At 43.1% G+C, this 14,679-nt stretch overlaps 1 protein-coding gene across 2 annotated transcripts; it reads right to left on the bottom strand.

The window, feature by feature from the left end:
- Positions 1-11,685: 11,685 nt before the first annotated feature.
- On the bottom strand, positions 11,686-14,211 carry LOC104242822 (uncharacterized). 2 transcript variants are annotated; one of them, XM_070172306.1, is made up of 3 exons: positions 13,891-14,211; positions 12,464-13,511; positions 11,686-12,285 (listed from the first exon to the last, which is right to left on the bottom strand). In XM_070172306.1, the coding sequence occupies exons 2-3, from the start codon at positions 13,475-13,477 to the stop codon at positions 11,884-11,886; spliced, it is 1,416 nt and encodes a 471-aa protein (XP_070028407.1). In that variant the 5' UTR covers positions 13,478-13,511; positions 13,891-14,211; the 3' UTR covers positions 11,686-11,883. The 2 variants fall into 2 exon arrangements, with proteins under 2 accessions (XP_070028407.1, XP_009796223.1); XM_009797921.2 differs by having other exon boundaries at positions 13,944-14,211.
- Positions 14,212-14,679: the final 468 nt, after the last annotated feature.

Genomic DNA, 14,679 nt, shown 5'->3' with positions numbered 1-14,679 from the left:
TGGAGACAAATTGAAGAAGCATTTTGTATTAATAAACGATGATTACAAAAACCCACATAGGGCCCTTATACATGATTAAAAAAGCCCACAGAGGGTCCTTACAAAGAAACCAAAAGATAACGACTAAAAGTCTAATCTACTCTCGAGCATGCATCTCCGGGAGACGTTTCTGCGAGAACCGATCCCTCGGGGACCCATCTCAACCTTCCAAATGATGTCTTCAAGAACCCCTTCCGAGGCGGAAAAGGACGAAGAAACAGAAAATGATAAAAAAGCAGAAAAAGATGAAGAAGTGGCTGGGTAAAAAATTTGGCGTGTATGGGTCTCGTCAGCACTACTATTGTGAAGCCACTTCTTGAGATGTTGCATCGATGCAGGATGCAACAGTTAGTATATGGCACCACCTCACTCCACGGAAAGCAAAAGGAGTGAAGCACCGCACCAGGCAGTTAAGAGAGTTGAGCAGAAGTTCATAGTCCGCATATCCTTTAATGCGAATATAATTTGAGATTTCTCTCTCATTATTTCGGGCCAACAACAACAACAAACCAGTGCAATCCCACTCAGTAGGAGAAAGCTCTGGGAAAGCACCATGGCGTAACTGATGAGAACACTGCCGTGTCATCTTATGGCCACGGGCTTCAAACATGGGAAATAGCATTGGATGAGGACGAAGAGAAGAAAGGAGTAAAAGGATGTTGAATAACGATGAATGAAGTTTTGGTTCAAGAAAGCTTCCATTTATAGAAAAGGTGGCAGCGTAACTGACGACGAAATCAATGTCTTTGGAAAACGTATCGACAAGTGCAATTAATGCCTGTTGGGAGACGGATCAGCGACGATATTATCACCCTGAGAAAGTATACCGGCACTACATTAAATGTTCCTAAGAAAGACGTATTGATGGGACGTCTCAGTTATCGCAAAAGCTGATGTCATAAGCATGACATCATCACAAGAGGCTCGAGGAGATCGGTGTCAAAAGTGTTTCTTATCATTTTAATCTAAGAAACGCGGGGACTATTTGTATATGGTAAAAATCAGAGGGCTCAATTTTATGGTCATTAGGGCATCTCGTAGAGACCACCCCCGGAAGGCTCGAAGTTTAGCTCAGAATTCGCCCCTAAGGGTTCATAGTGATTGACCTCGAGGCAATGTAAAGCAACGGTTATGATGCACTAGCGGGAAGTTCCCAAGGCACATGATTAAAGCTAACCTAGCCTACTAGGCTAGTTCAAGCCCGTACAATGGCATTGAATGACTGTGCCAACCTCATGTCTTTTAATAAATACACTTTGTACTATGTTATGATTCCCTTCATCTATAAAGGGTACCCTTGTCATTTTATAAAGTCACAATATACTATATACTACATCCAATACAAGAACACTCTCTGCTCTCTAACTTAAACATACTATCTTGATTCTACTACTTACATTTATTGCTTATATTCATTGTGTTCTATTTATTATTCTTCATTTATTACTCATTATTGGCCATAAAAAACCTCCATCAAAGCTCGCAAAACTGTTAGCCCTTCATTGACCATTCATAGCTCAGTATCGAGCTCGACCTTGAGGCCCCTTATAGTCAGGCTCAAGGCTCCAATTCTCAGCCACTCGGTTTGCTTAAACATATTATTCTCAAGTTCTTATCTCATTTTTCTAGTCTCACGCTTAGCATCTATTGCCTAACAACTAGCATAAAAATAGATCACGTATATTTAGAACCACAAAATCAAATCTAGTTGTAATTACCATTTTCAAGGTAAACAGTTTGGCGCCCATCGTGGGGCTAAAAATAATAGTGATTGTTTTCTTGTTGGTTTACTACATAACGCAAGTTATCTTTCACACTTTGTCTTGTCCAAAATCTTTGATTTCAGGTCAAAATGTCTAACTGAGTAAACGTACATGAAAACAACGGTCTTGAGGACCATGGAGAAAATGGTGTAGCTGTTCCAGGTGTTGGTGTACCACCACGAAACCCTGAGGATGCACAAGAACCAATTCCCGTGGATGTGGTCTCACACAACGCTCAACACGTCGAGATAAGATCCCACACCAACAGGAGTATACATCAAGAAAACCAATAGGATGCCAAAGAACCCCGACTCAGGAAGAACAAAGGGTTAGCCTTCATGTCATCTTCGAGATGTTACATGCACAACATATGGCGATTGCTCAGTTGCAAAGCCACCAGAAAACTCCCAACATGCTAGCACCAGAAATAGCTAGGGTAGAGACGGAAACAAGCGAGAAAAAGGTAGAAGCCAACGACAAGAAGGTAGAGACCTACAATTCTAGGGTCGATCAAATTCCGGGTGTACCCCCAATCCTGAAGGGTGTAGATTCGAAGAAGTTCGTACAAAAGCCGTTCCCACATGAAGCGGCTCCAAAACCCATTTCGAAGTAGTTTAGAATGCCCGACCTTTCGAAGTACAACGAAACCTCGAACCCCAATGAGCACGTCACTGCTTACACTTGTGCAGTGAAGAAAGGACGACAAGATCGAATCCATCCTACTAAAGAAGTTCAGAGAGACTCTTTCAAAAGGGGCGATGATGTAGTATCAGAACCTAGCCCCAAACTCAATAGACTCGTTTTCCATGCTGGCAGATTCCTTCATAAAGGCGTATGCTGGTGCCATCAAGGTAGCTATAAGGAAATCCGACGTGTTTAAAATCAAGAAAAGGGAGAATGAGATGCTACGAGAGTTCGTATCTCGCTTTCAAACGGAACGAATGGAGCTACCACCAGTCTCCGATGACTTAGCAGTGCAAGCCTTCACTCAAGGCTTGAACGAGCGAAGCTCGGTAGCTTCGAAGCAGCTGAAGCTGAACTTAGTTGAATATCCCGCCATAACTTGGTTAGATGTTCACAACCGATACAAATCAAAAATCAGGGTCGAGGATGACCAACTAGGATCCCCTCAGGCTCGGTATACCCTAGCAGGCTTCTAGCAAAGGAGCCAAAGCCAAACAAAGAAAGTTATCAACCATACACTGAAGATATAAGCAACGCCCCAAGGTGCAACATACCCCAAAATGACCGAAGGATGGATCGAGGTTAGAATCCTTGGGGGCTTGTGAGCAGATCCATATTCGATAGGCACACAGGGCCGACAGAGGCACCCCGCTTGTTAGAATACAACTTCAATGTCGATATTTCAGACATCGTATTTTCCATCGATAAATTCAGAGACACCAGATGGCCAAGGCCTATACAATCAGATCCTTCACAAAGGAATGCACGGTCACAGGACCAAGGATTGTTGACAGCACCAGGAAGAAGTAGCCCGACTACTCAGCAAAAGACACCTCCAAGAATTCCTCAACGACCGAGCCAAAATCAGTTCCGGGAAAGAGAGGCGACCAAGAAGAGTGAAACAGATGAGCCACAATCTGTCATCCACATGATCTTTGGAGGTATCAATGCTCCAAAGGAACCCATGGTCAGGAGAACAAAAATATCCATCACCTGGGAAAAGCAAACTCAAGGTTAGATACCCGAGGATGCCCTCACATTCAGCGACGAAGACATCGAGGCTCTATCTCAGTCCCATAACAACACATTGGTAATTTCTTTTCTTGTAAATACATTTCAAATTAAGCGTGTGCTTGTGGATCCAGGTAGCTTGGCCAATATCATCAGGTCGAGGGTGGTGGAGCAGCACGGACTGCTCGACCAGATCGTGCCCGCCTCTCGAGTCCTTAACGGATTCAACATGGAGAGCGAAATAACGAAAGAAAAAATCACCCTCCCGGTTAACTTGGCCGGCATAACCTAAAATGTCAAGTTTCATGTCATCGAGAGAGATATGAGATACAACGCCTTGCTCGGAAGGCCATGGATACACTGCATAAGGGTGTTACCATCCACCCTCCATCAAATGATGATATTTCCGATGAAGGACGGAATAAAAACCGTCTACGGAGAACAACATGTGGCAAAAGAGATGTTTGCGGTGCACAATGTGGCATCGGCGCCAATACCTCCGCCATCAAAGGAGCCAAAGGATGAGCAAACAATAAAATAACAATAGCGGGCTATATTCTAGGTTACACCCGACTAAACAAAGCAAAGAACTGTATCGCGCCCTCAGAACAAGTGATTAAAACATATCGAGGCCCGAAGCGCTGTCAACACTAAGGTATGATCATCTCCCCTTTTTTAGTTACATTTTACACTAACCTGAGTGCAGGATTCTGATCAAAATGGCCGAAGCGCTTTCCAACTTGAAGGCCATAGGTTCCAAAAGCGTACGTTGCACTCTTTTCCTTTGACCGGGTTTTATCCCAAGAAGGGTTTTACTGGCAAGGTTTTTAACGAGGCAACATCCATATTCTACCTAAGGAAGACTCGACAAGTATTCAAGGCATCTCTTCAATCAACCTCGAATACTGGGGGGGCATCCCCCCGGAAGGTCACCTCCTCGAAGAAGACAAGATGTGTTAAATGGGGTCTCGATAGGAAAATGATGTTACTGGGCCAAACAGTTAAACGAACCATGTCCGTATAGAATAACCGAGCCCTTGACAGCAAAAACGTGTATACTTGTACCAAGTAATCAAAGAATACTTTCCCCTCCGTCAAAGCATTTTGCGTTTCAAAGAAGTTCGGTATTTTTTACAAAAATGGCTCCAGAGCCAAAAAACGTCCCGAACACTCGGGGACTGGCGTAAAAAACTTGAAACCATATGACCCCCGGGTCGGAAGCTTCAAACTCGTAAGCCCTCAATGAGGCAACGTCAAGTCTACAAAAACGGCTCCAGAGCCAAGAAAACTTTCAATGTCTCGGGGACTGCTGGCAATTGCCATCCCATTGACTTATCAAAACCTGAGGCCATAAGACCCCATATGGGCAACCTCGACCTAGTAAGACCTTTATAAGGCAACATCAAAAACTGTAAGATCTCAAGCAAGGCATGAATCATACTTGTACCAATTAACCAAAACTGTAAGACCTCAAGCAAGGCATGAACCATACTTGTGCCAAGTAACCAAAATTGTAAGACCTCAAGTAAGGCATGTTAAAATTATAAGACCTTACAAAAAGGCATTATCCCGACCTTAAAGTTAAGGCTATATATTCGAACTTGTAAGACACCTAAAAAGGCATATCCTCGATATAGACGCCAAAACTACTTCATTCGAGAACTAAAAGACTACGGCCAAACATAAATGACTACGGTCATAAGGCTTCAGCCAAACTCATGTGACTCGGGGACGCCCGACTATCGCTATAAAATCACAGGCCTTTAATTACTTCGAAAAGAACCGGTTAAACAGGCTACCCTCAACATAGGCAAAAGAGCTTCGATCATGTCAGCTCCAAACTATAGGCTTTGAAACACTCAGCCACCGAGCAAAACCTCCCGAGGTGCTCGTTCATCACCATATAACGACTCACAATCGAGGTTTTTATCGAACCGTCGAAGAGTCAGGCAAACACAATTTCAAAAGGTCCTTAACGAGGGAAAAATAAAGCCTATAATAGAGGTCTTACCGACCCAATACGTAAGAACCACTGTCGCCAACCCATATAAAGGGTCGTACCGACCCAATGCATAAGAGCCACTACCGCCAGCCCATATAAAGGGTCATACCGACCCAATACGTAAGAGTCACTGCCTCCAACCCATATAAAGGGTCGTACCGACCCAATGCGTAAGAGTCACTGCTGCCAGCCCATATAAAGGGTCGTACCGACCCAATGCGTAAGAGCCACTATCACCAGTTCATATGAGAGGTCGCACCAACCTAACGTGTAAGAGCCTAAGGGCCAGTTTTAAATTCAAAAACTTAAGGTTCAATGAGCTCGAGTCGAAACTCGACTCGGAGACTGAACCCAAAACAGTTAACTGAATATGCCTAAGAGCAAAAGCATAAGAGCTTAAACGCCGGCTTATACTAAAAGGTCATACCGACCAAACACGTAAGAGCCTACGAGCCATCCCAACAAACCTTAGGGCCGAATTACAAACCTAAAGGTTTCTTATATATATACATGTATGAAACAATGCGAGGCTACATTTACAAAGTTCTCTAAGAACACTATACAAAGAATCAAATAGCAAAAAGCCTAGTCTATTTTTCCCGCGGGAACTGCGGTCCCATCTGCCTCTTCTCCACTATCCTCGGCATCAGACAAGAGGAATTTGGCGTCATATTCATCCACCCTGGTCTGCGCTATCTCTTCCGAGAGATCGAAGCCCCTAGCGTGGATCTGGTTTCCCTTCGAGATTTGCACCGGGCATATTCATTGCTTTTGCTCTCTCGATAGGAAGCACCTCTCAACTTTGCTCGAACCTCAGCGACATCTTTTAAATAGACGACCACTTTCTTATCGGCCTTAGCCTGGTTTTCTTCAGCTTCAGTCCGGGCATCCACGACCTCGGCCTTCATCTGCAAAAGGTCGAACTCGAGCATTGCAACCCTATTCGTCTGAACCGAGCTATTTTCACGAGCTTTCCGAAGCTGCATCTCGAGTGCAGAAACCTTGGCCAGAGCATTCTTCTTGGCCGGAACATGGACATCTATCTGAGCCCTTAGCTCGTTACACTCATGCTTGGCCTGGCCGACCTCGCCCCAAAGGCATTCCAAATCCTCTATCTTGCTCCGCAACTGAGGTATCAAAATATTAATCTCTGATGATAGAAAAAGGAGCATGCACTCCCTTACAACAAATGTTACCTGTTTCTCGAGGTGACTCTCGTAGTTCAGGCTTCGATTCGCATCGTACCGAAGGTGCCTCAATTCTTTTCCCCTTTCATCACAAAGGAGCCTGAGGGATTTCTCCTTGTCCAAGGTTTTCCTTAACCGGGCTTCACAACAAAGCAGCTCCGACTTGAGCTTGTCAAAGGCCTATGAAAAAGAAGCTCGATAAGAAGACAAAAACGTAAAATCAAGAGATTAACGGAGTCGACCAAAGCTTACCATAGAACAAAGTTGTTGAACCTCCTCAAAGGTCGAGCGCGCACTTGCTGGACTGGTCTCACCAGCCCCAGTTGAACCAATCTTGGTGGGGGCACGGTCGCTCGAGACCTCTCTTGATTTAGGCGGCCCCTGGTCTCAAACACCCCTCGAAGTACCTTTGACAGGGGGTGAAGGCGGCTCGGAACACCTGTATCCCTTGAAGTACCTTCGGCGGGAAATAAAGACAGCGGCATGAGAGGAACCACTTTTCCAAGGCTAGAAGCCTCAGATGCCGCAGGATCATCAGATACGTCTTTCTTGCGCCTTCGAGCAGGGCTTTCCTCGTTATGAGCACTCTCATTCTTCAAGGACCCCTTCCACTTGTTGTCGGTCCTCGACCCCAAAGCTGATGGTTCTTCCTCCTCCCCGAGGGGGCACTGCCTCATCTCAGAAAAATCTCCAATGCCTGCAGTGACAGAGTTAGTACACATAAAAGAAAGTACCTTTCAAAGGAATCAAGCCACACATCAACCATGATGTTTTGCCTCCCATCTACTCTTGGCCAGATCTCACCACTTACACTCATCGTAAGTCGAAAAAGCTGCCAGTTTCCGAGACCAATCCGCAAGGTCGGGAACCTCGTATGGCATCCATGGGATTGCGGCAAAAAGAAAAGGAAAGGAAAGCATCTTCACAAAGTCCGCCTTCACCATGGGCAAAAATAATAAGAACACAAGTGTACCACTTACATGTGAAATTCCATTTCTCAGGAAACGAAAGGAATTCTGCGGGGATAATATCGATAGTCCGCAATCGGATGAAACGACTCATCCACCCTCGGTCCTCATCTTCTTCATTGCTAACAACAAGGGCCGAGTGGATCGACATCTCTTAGTAATCAGGCCTCAACGATGCAAGGGCCGGTACATGCTTAGAAAATGACTGAGGGTGAACTCGAACCCGGCTTTATCTGCAAAATACCTTACTATCAGCACTATCTTCCAATATGACGGGTGAACCTGTGCCAGGGTAACCCGACATCTCCTACAAAATTCAATCACGACTCTGTCGAGGGGGCCCAACATAAAGGGGTACGTATACATGTTCAAAAACCCCTTGACATGAGCCATGATGCTCTTTTCCGGGGAAAGCACTTCCGGTACCACTTTTTCTCCCCATCCGCAGTTCTTTATAACTACCTCGAGGTGCTCCTCCTCTATTGAGAAAATAAACCTCGACGTATGCTCCCGATGACCCTGAACATTGGGAGGTCTCTCTAATACAAAGTCTCTCCTTCTAACAAAGCACCTCGAAGGCAGCTCACCAGGTACCGGCGGTGTACCACCAACCGAGCGTAAAGTAGATGCGGAACTCTCCTCTCCTTGGTGAACGGGTTTTGACGTAGCAACCATGAAAGATAAAGGCTTGGGTGAAAACTTTTGAAATGGTAAGAGAACTAGCATAGAAAAGAGCTCTATAAAACGGATAACAGATCAAAATAGCGAAATCCTCAGAAAAGAAGGAAATAAACTCATATATAGGGCAAGCGACGACTGCCCGCTTACCCTGCAAGGCCAATTAATTCCATCTAGGCCACTATCACTTTCGAGGAGACGTACCGGTGGGGTCACCTCGATCATTTCGTACGATAAATACTGACGTACAGCATGCGAAGGATCAAAACCCCCCACATCAACCAAACCTTGAGATGGTGCCCGATCTAGTGGATTTTTGTTAAAATGAAAATAGGCTCTAAGGAGCCATCAATTTCATTCTAAACCTCAAGATGGTGCCCAATCTCGAGGATCTCTGTCAAAATAAGAGTAGGCTCTAAGGAGTCATAAAAATCATTCTAAGCCTCGAGATGGTGCCCGATCTCGAGGATCTCTGTCAAAACGAAAAATAATCTCTAAGGAGCTATCCGTACAAGCCTAACCCCGAGTTGGTACCCTATCTCGAGGGTTTCTACTATTACGAGCGCAGATCATTCACCCGATTCTTTGGCCCTACAGCCTTAGAACTGTTTTCGCCTTCAGATCAAGTTAAAACGCCCTCTCGATTACTTTAGTCCAGGGGCTACCCGAGTCCAGGCATATCCTCATCTAGGTTCTTTCAATAACTCCTTAGGGCTATCTTCACTCTAAGTTCAAATCAAATTTTTTAGGCCGCCCAAGCTCGAGCTAACTCCCACTCGGGGACTGTCTGTGAAAATCTTAGGGCTATCTTTATTCTCAGGCATTTGAGTGATTTCCCCCTCGAAAGCTATCAACAGGGCCTAAAAGGCTAAGTTTCGTTCTAAAATTTAAAGCCCTATTCCCACTCAATCCGAATTCGGGGGTCCCGACGGCCTAATCTTGCATCAGTTCAATTCGGGCTCAGTCCGAGGAACGGTAAAGGCCTCCAGGGGATATCATACTAATCAATCAGGAACCGAGCGAATACCTATGCTCGGGCCCGGTATTTGGACCGATCGGTGGAGTCATGTGCTCAGGTTCTTCACAAATATAAATAAAGGGAAATTCAGCAAAAATCAGAGACAAATTGAAGAAACATTTTGTATAAATAAACGATGATCACAAAAACCCGTATAGGGTCCTTACACATGATTACAAATGCCCACGGAGGTTCCTTACAAAGAAAATAAAAAATAACGGCTAAAAGTCTAATCTACTCTCAAGGATGCATCTTAGGGAGCCATTTCTGCAAGAACCGTTCCCTCGGGGACCCATCTCGACCTTCCAAATGATGTCTTCAAGAACCCCTTCTGAGGCGGAAAAGGACAAAGAAGCAGAAAACGATAAAGAAGGAGAAAAATATGAAGAAGTGGCTGCGTGAAAAATTTGGCGATTATGGGTCTCGTCAGCACTACTATTGTGAAGCCACTTCTTGAGATGTTGCACCGGTGCGGGATGCAACAGTTAGTATATGGCACCACCTCACTCCACGAAAAACAAAAGGAGTGAAGCGCCGCACCAGGCAGTTAAGAGAGATGAGCAGAAGTTCATAGTCCCCATATCCTTTAATGCAAAGATAATTTGAGATTTTTCTCTCATTATTTCGGGCCAACAACAACAACAAACCAGTGCAATCCCACTCAGTAGGAGAAAGCTCTGGGAAAGGGCCATGGCGTAACTGATGAGAACACTGCCATGTGATCTTATGGCCACGGGCTTCAAACATGGGAAATAGCGTTGGATGGGTACGAAGAGAAGAAAGGAGTAAAAGGCTGTTGAAGAACGAAGTTTTGGTTCAAGAAAGCTTCCATATATAGAAAAGGTGGCAGTGTAACCGACGACGCAATCAATGTCTTTGGAAAACGTATCAACAAGCGCAATCAATGTCTATTGGGAGCCGCATCGGCAACGATATTATCGCCCTGAGAAAGTAAACCTGCGCTACATTAAATGTTCCGAGGAAAGACGTATCGATGGGACGTCTCAGTTATCGCAAAAGCTGACGTTATAAGCATGACATCATCACAAGAGGCTCGAGGAGATCGGTGTCAAAATCATTTCTTATCATTTTAATGTAAGAAATGCGGGGACTATCTGTATACAGTAAAAATTAGAGGGCTCGACTTTATGATCATTAGGGCGCCTCGTAGAGACCACCCCCGGAAGGCTCGAAGTTTAGCTCAGAGTTCGCCTCTAAAGGTTCATAGTGATCGACCTCGAGGCAATGTAAAGCAACGGTTATGATGCACTAGCGGAAAGTTCCCAAGGCACATGATTAAAGCTGACCTAGCCTACCAGGCTAGTTCAAGCCCGTACAATGGCATTGAATGACTGTGCCAACCTCATGTCTTTTAATAAATGCACTTTGTACTATGTTATAATTCCCCTCATCTATAAAGGGGACCCTTGTCATTTTGTAAAGTCACAATATACTACACACTACATCCAATACAAGAACACTATCCGCTCTCTAACTTAAACATACTATCTTGATTCTATTACTTACATTTATTGCTTATATTCATTGTGTTCTATTTATTGCTCATTATTGGCCTTAAAAAGCCTCCATCAAAGCTCTCAAAACTGTTAGCCCTTCATAGCTAAGTATCGAGCTCGACCTCGAGGCCCCATATAGTCAGACTCAAGGCTCCGATTCTCAGCCATTCGATTTGCTTAAACATATTATTCTCAAGTTCTTATCTCATTTTTTAGTCTCACACTTAGCATCTATTGCCTAACAACTAGCATAAAAACAGATCACGTATTTTTTGAACCACAAAATCAAATCTAATTGTAATTACCAGTTTCAAAGTAAACACCCAACAAGCCATTTGTCCTACACGTAATTCACCGGTTTTACAAGAACTGTCATTTGTTAAAGTGGAGCAGAATGCACTTTAGGCCTTTAGCCATGGAGCGAAATTAATAATTTACACAGCATGTAAGCAGTAATGTCCACCATAAGATAAAATTATGTAAATACTATTTTTCGAAATGGTTGAAGCAGCGTGGCTGGATAGAGGTAAAGGTTACGCTTTTTTTAAGAAGTTGATTCATGTATTGCAAAATTGTCTTTGATTGGTTGTAGCAACCTTCTTGATTAATCTCTGTACCGAACTTTATCCATCGATACTACATTTTGGGTTGTAGAGAAAATCTTGGAGTAATTGTTTTTACTTTTTAATCAGAAAGTATGGTAATGTTTATAGCTTAGCCTAGTCAATACAGAGGATTGAGGTCAAATCAGTCTGAACGATAATCGCTCTTCCCATCTAATCTGTTCAAGCATTCATGGCATGCAGAAAATTAAAAAATGTCACAAAATTCAAGCATTTGACAATCCAATAATTCACTGGATTTTCCAGAAGTCGGAAAATCAAACTTGGGTTTCTGATCATATAATTCATCTGTTTAAACATCAGAGCCTGTTTTGCAGATAATGATGTCAGGCAAAAGAGTGTATACATTTGATTTTACCCTTAGTTGTTCTATTCAATGCTTTAACAGAAGGCCTAGCATACACATGCTTTTGAATCATTTTGTTGCTTGTTTGCTTGATCAACAGAGGCTTGCTCCACCTTGCTTAGCTTAACTTGATGAATGATTCTTCTAGCCCAATCTGCAAAATAGGTTTCGTTGTGTCCAACCATCCCATCTTTATGAAAATGGAAGCACTGCAGATGATCTTGTGGAGATGGACACTCCTCGCCTATTGAATCCCACCATGCACCTTGATGTTTCATCCCTGATTGATTCGCCATCCAGTGGTGAGCATATTGGCCTGGGCCAGCATTCTCTAACCAACCCTTTGGGAAGAATTCCATTACACTGCTCTCCCGGTCCATGAAGAGCATATTAGTTAATTGTGCTCCATGTGGAGATGCAACAATGTCAGTGTTGGTCAGCACTTTAACCTAATAAAGGACATTGGCATTATTTCAGATGCTACTGAGGTTTCTATGCAGGGTATTATGAATCTTGTCGATGAATGTTTCTAGGTAAGCTTTAGTTGTATATTTTGTTCTGTAAAGTACTATTACTTCATCTGGAGCAATTGCTGAATACTGATAATAGAAAGGGAAAAATGTGTACCTGGCCGCAGAAAGATAAATCTTCTGACTGCACTACATGCAGAATGCAGCCTTCGACCCTTGCACATTCCTTTGCAAATATACCAGTCACAGCAGTTGCATTCTTGAATGAGCGAGAAGCTCTTCTCATCAGCAGTGTAAGTCTTATAATTGGAAATCCTCTTTCATTTAGCTCTCTACCTTTTCCTGCAGGATTAAGTCCACAGTAACTCCTAGCTTTGCAGCGGAGCAGGTCAAACACCTTCAGCTTAGTGTCCTGCCTCATTTGGCCTAGATCATGCCTCGTGACAATGGCTTTCTCAAAACAGTAAGGTACATCTCCTCTATCAAATCCTTCCACCTTGACCTCACCAAAATTCGCTTGCATAAGTTGTTGAATCCATGATCCCATTCTTAATCTCAGTTCTCCCCAATGGAATAGCACCCATCTTGATGGCTTCAAACATTCATTTTTCATTGACCATCTCACTAGAGGGGCCATTGCAGATAATCCATGCCACAGATTTTGGTGGTCGTAATATGTGTCTGATACAAAAGTTAAGCCTTCCAGTAGAATAGCAGAGTCTGGAAGACCTTCTCGCCATGCCAACGCATATGAATTCTTTGTGCCATCCCTAATATCCCGTCCCTTAAAGCAAAGAAGCCGTCCTTTGGATGCCTTAGAAGGGAAATACAAGTGTTCTGCTTCATTTTCCTCAAGTGTGTCGTTCAAAGAGCTCATAAACCAGGTGTGGCCAGTTGTGGCCGTTTCTCTAAATCTAAGGTCCGTGAGGGGAAGGAAAGTGACAGAGTCTTTGAGTTCTGCAGTCATGGTCTCAATGACATCAGAGTTATTCTCTTGGGAAAGAAAAGCCCATCTTTGGGACGTTGCTGATAAGGTGAAATCAAAAGGGGATGAGTATTGAATGTGAAAGAGGATGAAAACCAGAAACAAGGAGGAAACAAAAATGCTGATGAATTTTGTGGAGAAGCATTTCTTCTCGCTTTGAGTGTAAGACTTGAGATGATCTTCCATATCCCTCAGTTAAGCTAAAGATGAATCTTTGTGACTGGCAAACAGAAGCACACTATTTCACCGACTATTACAAGCAAATCTATTCTCGAGATTGGAAATTAAATCTATATAAATAACTTAGTTGACGTAAAACTTGGAGTAATCACGTTAGCAATTCCTAGTCAGGTGATAAGCACATGATACAAGACTTAGAAAAGCAATTTCCGCATTGAGAATGAATGCTTTTCGAATATTTTAGTTCGAAGGCGAGCAGATTAAGGGTTTAAGGTCAGTGACAGAGCCGTGTTTCGCGTTAGTTTTATTGAAATCAGTACTTAATCTATAGTTTCGTCAAACTTGAATTAAATTCTTCACAGCTGATAAATACTTTATTAAGATCCAAGTAGTATTGCATAAGTTTCAGAGAAGAAAACCGTTTGCGCAAACAGGAAGATAACATGGGCAGATTCTCATCCAACAACACCACCTCAGATTCCGCCTCCGACTCTATAACGTCCTCTATCTTCATCTTCATCTTCATCTTCTTCCTCAAGTCCCCGTCTCCGGCGGAGGTTAAGCAGTTGGTTTCTCCATCGTCAAATTGCCGCTTCATCGGCAGCTTCTTCTCTTCCTCCGACTCTATAACTTGCTTCATCATCTTCATCAGCTCACCGTCGCCGGCAAAATTGGCGCTATCGGTTTCTCCGCCGTCGAATTGCCGCTTTGACAGATAAATGAGGAAAAGAGAGGGGCGGGGGGGGGGGGGGGTTAGTAAAAGTTACTCATTCGCAATTTTCTACTATAAAATATTTGTGATTTGAAGAGTGTTTGGTCTTCACTAACCCTACCGGTAATCTCATTCTAAATGTCATACTTAACACTATACTAATAGAAATAGTTGGTGTAATTTTGAATACTAGTTTTATGGTACGCGCGTTGCGCGTGTAACATATCTAAATGAGTATAAAGCTTTTACAAAACCATATAAACGATATTTGAATTATAAAGTAAAAGTGTAATTTATATTTAAAAAATATTGATTTTATATAACTGACTCAATAAAGAATATCGATTTATACCTTCTTTAATTATGTTTTCTTTTTCTCTTTTAACTGTTTCATTAGATTGAGCTCATATGTTGTTATATCTTAAGTCTTTGCAAAAACTTCCAAATTCTAATCTTCAATTTTTGAAGACTTAAAATAAGATCTACAGTTTTATTA

The sequence above is a fragment of the Nicotiana sylvestris genome, chromosome 4, assembly GCF_000393655.2.
Source record: "Nicotiana sylvestris chromosome 4, ASM39365v2, whole genome shotgun sequence".
Classification (NCBI taxonomy): Eukaryota; Viridiplantae; Streptophyta; class Magnoliopsida; order Solanales; family Solanaceae; genus Nicotiana; species Nicotiana sylvestris.
This window is presented reverse-complemented; position numbering and strand designations above follow the sequence as displayed.